Here is an 11,032-nt window from a genome sequence, read left to right as displayed (position 1 = left end):
CTACATGTTCACACAATAAACCCGAAAAATAATCGACGATATACATCGACATCGTTGATAGAGATATAACAATAACAAACTTAATTTATAAGTAGAAAATATTTAACATAAATAAGAAATATTAAAATCTAATATTATATTTATTTAATTTAATTTGAGTTTACCAAAGATATATATCACCCGCAAAAATTTCTTAGAAAGGAGGGTTATCTCTAAAAAATCGAATTGGGACCGTCACTCAATATTATTCGTTTCCAATTCTAATTCTTTTATTTTATTTTCTATAAAATCAAATTATTTTACAAAATCTATATAATCCATCATCATCTTCTTCTTCTTCTTATTTAGGGTTTTGAATTATTCAACCGAATTGCGGTATTCACTCATACCTCTTTATTAGCCTTTATCGTTCTATAAAATCACATTCAATTATTTTTCCTTTTAAAACAACAACGCATCGATTCGTACACTAATATATTATCATCATCATTATCAATATATATTTTATTATTCGTATTTTGATTCAGAAATTTTGCGAGTGACTCACAATATAACAGTGTAATTTTTAATTATTTTAATTATTTTAGCGTTTGTTTTGCATGATCAATTGATGATCCGAAGTTTTTATTTTTTGTAGAAATCGTTAAAGTTTAAATTTTTTGTGTATTTGTAAGTGTTAGGGTTAGGTTTATTGATTTTGTTCATCAGTTTATTGATCAGGCATTTAATGGATTATATAATATAATTATATAATATATTTTTTTTTCAGGTTTAATTGAGCTTTAAAAATGGGGTTCAGTTCAGTATATAGGGTGTTACAAGAAGTCTTTCCACAGGTATGGATTAATTTTTTATTTTCAGTTTTTATCTTTTTTTTTTTCTGCATATTTTAAGTAATCATTATGCTTTTTGCTCATCTGATATCTGATATACATATAATTCTGTATCTATATTCATATATGTAAATATATTGGTATTTATATGTTTTGTAAGTCTTTTGTGCAATGTCAATATTTTGGAAATTGGAATACAGTTAGGGATCAATTAAAATTTTTTATTTGAATAAATGTAACCTTTGCTTGAGTAGACTTTTGAATTTTGTCAGATTGATTATATATTCTTATATACATATATACATATAATTATGTATATCTATATCTATCTTTTGTGTAGGTTGATTCTCGTGTGCTGAAAGCTGTGGCAATAGAACACAGTAAGGATGCTGACGGAGCAGTTGAAGCTGTTCTTGTTGAGGTTTTACCGAAGCTTCCAAAACCGTCACCTGTGGTTAGCTCTGTTAATGCAAGCACAAGTTTTGCAAGTCAATCTGAAGGTAATTTTAGGGTTTTTTTAATCGTTTCATCTTGATTTTGTAGGGTTTTTTTTGTATTGCTGATGTTTTGTTATATGTATTCTTGATTCAATGACCGTAGATCGAAGCAAGGGTTTAAAGATTCAGGAAATTGTGGATTTACATAATGTTAATTCACATTTTCAAGAACAATCAAGTGTAGATCATTCTTCGAGTTCTAATGAAACTTCAACTGGTACAGTTAAATCTGTTGTGATCATGTCAATCTTATTTCTGGTTGTTACAGAGGTGCCAAAGTGGGTTTGGGTTGGGTAATGGGTCACTTTTAGTATGTGTTGGGTTGGGTTGACTAACTAGTACTGTTTTCAATATCAATATCTCTATATAGATAATAATTGCTTTAATAAATTTTAAATTTGTTACCCTAGTAGTTTGGGTTACTGTTGTTGTTTCTGTAATTTTTTATTTATCTAAATCTTCATCGTTTATCAATACAATTTATTAGTTTGTATCCGTAAGATAAGACTTTGGATTATTTTGACCCGTTTGACTCGTTCTTCTGTATAAGGTATTATTAAATCGGTTTGGCATTAGACCAAACACATTATAAACTGATAAAGTTTCTGTTGTACATTTTTTTTAGGGTTTATAGTTTGGTAGTGTGTCAAAATCTACATCTTTTACTACTGTATGCATCAAAATGTCAAAACCTCCTATTGTATGTATGCAAGGTTTAAAACATTGTATTGTATGTTTTTGCAAGCTTTTAACTACATAAATTGATGTGTTTTTTATGCAAGTTCTATACATATAATGTAAGTTAAATGATTGTAAAAGACGGTTTTAAAATTTTGCTTACATACAATAGTAACAGGTGTAAAATTGGATGCATAATGGTTCTGGTTGACTTTTGTGTTTGACTTGACCTATTAAAATTTGTAGCTCTAGTTGGTGACTCTTCTTTCTATGATGCAAATGATGAAACCGAAGACGCTGATGATGCACGACTAACACTAATCACATCCAAAGTTTTAGTCGAAAATGTCCCATCGCTCGATAACTCAGTCATAAGTGAGCGTGCAGTTTCGGGATCTGTTCATGATGGGGACCACACACTTGCATTAAATGCATCTGTATCTGCATCTGCATCTGCTGCAAATTACAATAACTACATACATTTGGATGTTGATACACTTAAGCTGGATGCATCTGCAACTGTGTTAAAAGATGATGAATATGTACATATGGATGTTGATAATGAAACAATAACTGCTTCGGGAATTAATTGTGAAAAGGTTGTAGCTGATATTACTTGTGAATCGGGTTCGAGTTCTTTGAAAAGTGGTTCTGAAAAGGGAGATGATTTTGAAGCTGAGAATGTTGGTTCAGAGGATGAGTCTAATATGACGTCTGTGTTAACTAATTCGTTACAAAACTGTAATACTGAGCTTCTTGAGGAGATTATTGAAGATGCGAGGAATAATAAGGTATATATATATTAGTAAAGCTGTAGTTCTATTTATTGACCCGTTTTTATTTTAATAAATACACACACATACATATACATATACACACACATAAGTACACATACACATATATGTATACGCATACAGTGGAGGAATCGCCACTTTTGGATCTGAAATTTTTAAGCTTAAAATTTTGGATTTTTATTATTTTGCCCCGAACCCAAAAGCCCATTACCCAAAAGCCTCCACCTTTTTCATTATTGGACTCTTTACTTCGAAGAAAAAAGGTTGTATTTTGCCCCCAACCCAAAGCCATGACCCAAAAGGTTGTATTTTGCCCAATAGCCTCCATATATTGCCCCCAACCCAAAGCCCATGACCCAAAAGGTTGTATTTTGTCCAATAGCCTCCATATTTTGCCCCCAACCCAAAGCCCATTACCCAAAACTCCAAAAGGTTGTATTTTGCCCCCAATCCAAAAGCCCATGACCAAAAAGGTTGTATATTCATGGAAGAAAAAAAGTTGTGAACGCTTTTAAGAAAAGTTCTGCACCCGGTGAAATAAATTCATGTTTTCGTCACTGTACTTATACGTACACATACATACACTTACACACACAGTTATACATATATACATACATATATGTATACCTATACGCAATGGAGAATCTTGGATGAAAACCCAAAGGGGTCATAAATTTCTTTTACGAAGTACCCTTCATAATTAGTAATTAGTAGTTCTTTACCTTCAAAAAACTATAAATCTTACAAACATATGCCCACAGTCAAATTTAGTTGTCTTTTAGATTTTGAGGGTATTTAGCTATAAAAAAAATTAAAAGATAGTGGGGTTATGGGACTCCATGACCCGTTAAGTAGATTTGCCATTGCATATACATATACATACATACACATACATACACCGTCATACATATATGTATACATATACATGATACATATATGTATACATATACATACACAGTAATACATATATGCATACATGTACATACACAGTCATACATATGTTAACATATATTTTATTTATTTGGGTACAGGATGCTCTTGTATCTGCTATGAATTCGGTTGTTGACCTAATGAAAGAGGTAGAATCAAAGGAAAAAGCTGCTGAAGAAGCAAAAGAGGAAGCCAATAGGGGTTGCTCAGATATCTATGCAAAAGTCGATGAGCTTAAACAAGCACTTAATCGTGCAAAAGAAGCAAACGACATGGTTCATAGCTCGTTTTTTTGTCAAATTATTCTTTTTTTTTTATAAATAAATAATTGTGTTTTTATTTAATTTAATTATATTATTAATTTGTCAGCATGCTGGAGAAGTACATGCAGAGAAGGCGATTCTTGCTACGGAGTTGAAGGAGCTTCAGTTTCGTTTGTTTACTCTATCAGATGAAAGAAACAAATCACTTGAAATTCTTGAAGAGGTATTTATTTTTATTATTATATTATTAAGTTTAGTGTATCACTCTACCTTCTATTTTAGTCCGTCTATATGTGGTGTTAGTTTAAATATTATTTATGTTTTTTATAATGATTTATATAAATATAAATATAAATATAAATATAATATAATTATAGTTTATTTATTAATTTATCTTTAATGGGCTTGGGATTTTTGTTTACACTAGATCAAGGCCAGACAAAAAGTCAACTTTTGACTGACGTTGACCGACTTCCCTCAACTTTGACCTGACTTTGCCTGACTAATTAGACTTTTTTGGGCAAAAACGTGATGGGCTAGCCCCTAAACCGTCGCATCGGCCGCCTGTAATGGCCGCCGCAACCACCGTTTGCAACCATGATGATTTTATCATTTAATGTTTTCTATATCTTGTGTGTTCCATTTAACGCAAACACACACACACACACACACATACACATACACATATATATATAGGTATACACGTATAACTGTATATGTACATGTATGTATGTATGTATGTATCTATATATATATATATATATATATATATATATATATATATATATATATATATATATATATATATACTTAGTTCATCAAGCATTTGCTGTTTAGATGCGTAAAGCATTAGAGGTGAGGTTGGCAGCAGCTTTAGAAGAAATTAAGGCAGCAGAGGAAGGAAAGTTGGAAAAAGTGAAGTTGGCTAAAGAAGCGCTTGTGTCTCAAGAAAGCGAAATGGAAACGGTAGTCGAAGAATCTAAAAGGCTGAAATTAGAAGCAGAGGAAAATACTAAAGTATGTATCTTTAAGCGTTTTATTATATTTATGAACAATGCTACTATTGAAAACGTTAATTTTGTGCTGATTTTAACATGTTTATATTTTGGTGTTTTAGCTTCAAGAGTTTTTGATGGATCGTGGTCGTGCAATTGATATCTTACAGTAAGTTTTAGTTAATTTATTACCATAGCTATTTTTTTATTTTTTTTAATTATTATTTCTTAATATTAGCATAGCTAGTTATTAGCAGTGTTGTACAAAATGGCTGATACGGCTGTCGCATTGAACGTTGCAACAAATGTAGTTGTATACCGCCATCTAAAAACGGGTAAAAAACGGTAAAGAATGGATTTACTTGACCAACGTTGACCTTTTATATTTATTTATACATGAACATTATCTCAAATCAAAGGCAAATCTTTCACATTAAACATAGATATTTGCCTTTAATTTTACATATTTAGGTTAGAAATATCTATGTTTAAAATATATATAAAAAGCCAACGTTAGTCAACATCCGTTTCGACCCCGTTTTGACCGTTGCGACGCTAAGGTCCCGGCTGTCTCGACCCCGTCTCGCGTTTTTTACAACCTTTGTTATTAGAGGAGGCTGAATGAATCAATTAGTCGGGTTGGAAAAAGTGTAAAAATGGGTGCACCGTTTGGGCTTGGGTGACCCCGGAAACAAAAAAAATTAAAAAAAATTCACATCAACATATTATTTACTTTTTCATTTCTTTGAATGTGAGTAGGCAGATATTATACTTGTTTGTGTATAACATACTCTGACTTTTGACTCATAGTAAACGTTTAGTTTTTTTTTGTTTTTTTTTTTTTTTTTTAATGAAAATAAAGATGGTTATATAAATTTTGCAGAGGAGAGTTTTCAGTGAAATTTCAGGACGTGTTGCTTCTCAAGGAGAAATTCGACAAACGAATACCGTTATCTCGATCGCTATCATCTAGCGAAAAGTCATCAATTCTAGCTTCGTCAAGCTCATCGTTCAGAAGTACTGTTTTTCGTGTTGACTATGACCAGGAAACATTTGAAACTCCAAAGAAGGGTGCTGAGCTGGACAATTCGTACGAGGTTTTTGATAATAATACAAAATATGAGGAAACTAATGCACCACCTAAGTCTGAAACAGAAACCACATATCCTGTTGCTGATAATGGTAGTCCGTATGTAGATGAAAAGAAGTTGAAGGATCGTAAGGCACTTATTGAAGCTGAATGGGAGTTATTCGAAAATGAAGATTTTATGATCCGTAATTAATAGTGTTTTGGCTTTACTAGTTTTTGATTAAAAGAGTTGAGTTTTTGTTTTTTGCTATACACGATGTTTATCGAGTGTACCGTCAAACAGTGTTATCGACGTTATAATATTTTCTTCGACTCTTTTAGTATTATGAACTGTGAAAAAAGGTTTTTATAAATAATTACATTGGCTATGATTTTGTTTGTAGGTTTCTATCTTAATACTACTACTATTTTACATGCGATCTGTTTTTCCTTATATTGTATGGAAAAATGAAGATAATGAGATTGGACGAAGCAATATGCACAATTGCCTGTGCCAGGAAGGTTAAAGTGTGAACTGTTTTGAAATTGTGTCTGGTTTTCGATTTATGGTTTTTTGATCTGTTCTGTTCGCTTTTGAAAATTTTGGAAACAAGATTGAAGCGAAACTGAATTCAAACTTCAAAATCGAAACCAAATTAAAAATTGAATTTGACCAAAAGAGTTGGATACACGTAAACAAAATATTCATGAAAATTTGATTTAGAAATGAATATTAGTTTTGAAAATCGTGGTCTATGTACATTACATAATACTCCGTAATAACTTGATATATTATTAGTTGAATTCCAGTTTCGACTTAACCGAATTTAAAAACAACTCAAACTAAAAAATCAAATTCAAATTTATAAACTGAACTGAAACTAAACAAAAACTGAAATCTAATTCGACTTGAATTGATCGGTTTTCATTCAAATCAATTTTCGAATTTGATGGTTGTAATCAGATATCTACATCAAGTAGGGATGACAAAAAGACTCGTACCCGATGAATAAATCCGAAAGCAACACTTTTGGGCCAAGTCCGGGTATGTGTATTTGGGTCTTGGACCAGGTATCAGATAAATTTAATTTTTTTGTTTTTGCATGTTTTCATTTTCATTAATAACGATAATAAAGATTTAATAATAATAATAATAATAATAATAATAATAATAATATAAGCTACAATGTGGTATTGTACTATTATTCGATATTTATATATAGTCATTTATATTTAAAACTCATTTTAATTTTAATAGCATTATTGAAACAAAAATTGAAATAGGTGAATGGTAATTGAGAATGACTAACAACAGGATATTCGATATTTGCGAGAAAACCCGGTAACCGGAGATTTAGCAAGTAAATGGGGATCCATGTTCACCCATGTGCAAACCTCATAATCCGAGAGTTAGTAAGTAAATGGAGACCCGATGGGTAAAAGTTCGGATATGGAACATGGTTTCTTAATCGGGTTCGGGTCTGAGATTGTAACAACCCAACCCGTTATCTAACCGACAACGCTTAATTTTTTTTTATTTATCAAATCTGGCCAGTTCAGCATTCGGCGCGGCGCGCCCCACTGTGGAGCGGCGCTCCAAAGTGGTCTGTCCAATCTTTCCTTTTTTGACAAAAAGATCGTCCACTTTCGGGCATTTTTAGACGAAACAGTTTTCACAACACGATAAAGTAAGTAAAACTAACACGTTTTCATAATAAAACAAGTTTTACAACACCAGGCCCACATCGACCCAATTTACAACAAGTGACCATTTCGAGCCATTTTAGTTTAATACAAAACTTAGACCGAGCATGGCGATTGGGGATACGCTACCCAATCCTAATCAATCCAAAGCACGTCCTCTAAAGCAACCTACACAATCCAATAGTTCTCACGCTTACCCGAGCCATCACCTCCACGCGAATCTATAAAAATGTAAACAACGAGAGGGTAAGCTAACGCTTAGTGAATGCAATAATTATACACATACATATATAATATACCTACTTGCAAACACTTACTCACATACCGCATACATGCTAGCAACACAAATAGCTTATCATCACAAATACAAAGCTATAAACCTCCAATACCACAAGCTAGCACAACAATAGCATATATATAACCCGAACAATATAATATGCTACACTACAACACAATAACCATGGTTAACCAATCGAACGAGGGAACGGTGTTTAAAGACCGTCGGAGTTCATAACAACCATTAGTGCACTTAACACTTCGTACACTAACCTCACGGGTGGCATCTTAACACGTCGATACTTCACCCCGGGTGGCGTCTTAACACGTCGACACTTCACCCCGAGTGGTGTCTTAACACTTCGACACTTCACTCTTCATTTTACTTGAGGTGGCATCTTAACACGTCGATACTTCACCTCGAGTGGCGCCTTAACACATCGGCACTTCACCCTTCAACTTACTTGGAGTGGCATCTTAGTGTAGTGACCCGAACTTTTCCATGTTTATATACATTAATTGAGATTGATGTTTACATGATTAAATGTTTCCAACATGTTAAGCAATCAAACTTGTTAAGACTTGATTAATTGAAATAGGTTTCATATAGACAATTGACCACCCAAGTTGACCGGTGATTCACGAACGTTAAAACTTGTAAAAAAAACTATATGATGACATATATATGGTTATATATATAGTTAACATGATATTATGATAAGTAAACATATCATTAATTATATTAACAATGAACTACATATGTAAAAACAAGACTACTAACTTAATAATTTTGAAACGAGACATATATGTAACGTTTATCGTTGTAACGACATTTAATGTATATATATCATATTAAGAGATATTCGTACATCATAATATCATGATAATATAATAATTTAAAATCTCTTTTGATATTATAAACATTGGGTTAACAACATTTAACAAGATCGTTAACCTAAAGGTTTCAAAACAACACTTACATGTAACGACTAACGATGACTTAACGACTCAGTTAAAATGTATATACATGTAGTGTTTTAATATGTATTTATACACTTTTGAAAGACTTCAATACACTTATCAAAATACTTCTACTTAACAAAAATGCTTACAATTACATTCTCGTTCAGTTTCATCAACAATTCTACTCGTATGCACCCGTATTCGTACTCGTACAATACACAGCTTTTAGATGTATGTACTATTGGTATATACACTCCAATGATCAGCTCTTAGCAGCCCATGTGAGTCACCTAACACATGTGGGAACCATCATTTGGCAACTAGCATGAAATATCTCATAAGATTACAAAAATATGAGTAATCATTCATGACTTATTTACATGAAAACAAAATTACATATCCTTTATATCTAATCCATACACCAACGACCAAAAACACCTACAAACACTTTCATTCTTCAATTTTCTTCATCTAATTGAACTCTCTCAAGTTCTATCTTCAAGTTCTAAGTGTTCTTCATAAATTCCAAAAGTTCTAGTTTCATAAAATCAAGAATACTTTCAAGTTTGCTAGCTCACTTCCAATCTTGTAAGGTGATCATCCAACCTCAAGAAATCTTTGTTTCTTACAGTAGGTTATCATTCTAATACAAGGTAATAATCATATTCAAACTTTGGTTCAATTTCTATAACTATAACAATCTTATTTCAAGTGATGATCTTACTTGAACTTGTTTTCGTGTCATGATTTTGCTTCAAGAACTTTGAGCCATCCAAGGATCCATTGAAGCTAGATCCATTTTTCTCTTTTCCAGTAGGTTCATCCAAGGAACTTAAGGTAGTAATGATGTTCATAACATCATTCGATTCATACATATAAAGCTATCTTATTCGAAGGTTTAAACTTGTAATCACTAGAACATAGTTTAGTTAATTCTAAACTTGTTCGCAAACAAAAGTTAATCCTTCTAACTTGACTTTTAAAATCAACTAAACACATGTTCTATATCTATATGATATGCTAACTTAATGATTTAAAACCTGGAAACACGAAAAACACCGTAAAACCGGATTTACGCCGTCGTAGTAACACCGCGGGCTGTTTTGGGTTAGTTAATTAAAAACTATGATAAACTTTGATTTAAAAGTTGTTATTCTGAGAAAATGATTTTTATTATGAACATGAAACTATATCCAAAAATTATGGTTAAACTCAAAGTGGAAGTATGTTTTCTAAAATGGTCATCTAGACGTCGTTCTTTCGACTGAAATGACTACCTTTACAAAAACGACTTGTAACTTATTTTTCCGACTAGAAACCTATACTTTTTTTGTTTAGATTCATAAAATAGAGTTCAATATGAAACCATAGCAATTTGATTCACTCAAAACGGATTTAAAATGAAGAAGTTATGGGTAAAACAAGATTGGATAATTTTTCTCATTTTAGCTACGTGAAAATTGGTAACAAATCTATTCCAACCATAACTTAATCAACTTGTATTATATATTATGTAATCTTGAGATACCATAGACACGTATACAATGTTTCGACCTATCATGTCGACACATCTATATATATTTCGGAACAACCATAGACACTCTATATGTGAATGTTGGAGTTAGCTATACAGGGTTGAGGTTGATTCCAAAATATATATAGTTTGAGTTGTGATCAATACTGAGATACGTATACACTGGGTCGTGGATTGATTCAAGATAATATTTATCGATTTATTTCTGTACATCTAACTGTGGACAACTAGTTGTAGGTTACTAACGAGGACAGCTGACTTAATAAACTTAAAACATCAAAATATATTAAAAGTGTTGTAAATATATTTTGAACATACTTTGATATATATGTATATATTGTTATAGGTTCGTGAATCAACCAGTGGCCAAGTCTTACTTCCCGACGAAGTAAAAATCTGTGAAAGTGAGTTATAGTCCCACTTTTAAAATCTAATATTTTTGGGATGAGAATACATGCAGGTTTTATAAATGATTTACAAAATAGACACAAGTATG

General features: G+C 31.8%; 1 protein-coding gene across 1 annotated transcript; it reads left to right on the top strand.

The window, feature by feature from the left end:
* The first annotated feature begins 229 nt into the window (after nt 1-229).
* On the top strand, nt 230-6,442 carry LOC139876617 (uncharacterized). Its single transcript, XM_071863960.1, has 10 exons — nt 230-375; nt 770-836; nt 1,174-1,333; nt 1,434-1,547; nt 2,255-2,799; nt 3,834-4,007; nt 4,102-4,218; nt 4,833-5,012; nt 5,113-5,159; nt 5,874-6,442. The coding sequence occupies exons 2-10, from the start codon at nt 789-791 to the stop codon at nt 6,271-6,273; spliced, it is 1,785 nt and encodes a 594-aa protein (XP_071720061.1). The 5' UTR covers nt 230-375; nt 770-788; the 3' UTR covers nt 6,274-6,442.
* The last annotated feature ends 4,590 nt before the right edge of the window (nt 6,443-11,032 follow it).

This window comes from Rutidosis leptorrhynchoides, chromosome 11 (assembly GCF_046630445.1).
Source record: "Rutidosis leptorrhynchoides isolate AG116_Rl617_1_P2 chromosome 11, CSIRO_AGI_Rlap_v1, whole genome shotgun sequence".
Taxonomy (NCBI): domain Eukaryota; kingdom Viridiplantae; phylum Streptophyta; class Magnoliopsida; order Asterales; family Asteraceae; genus Rutidosis; species Rutidosis leptorrhynchoides.
Note: the sequence above shows the minus strand (reverse complement) of the source record. Positions and strands in the feature narration are given on the sequence as shown.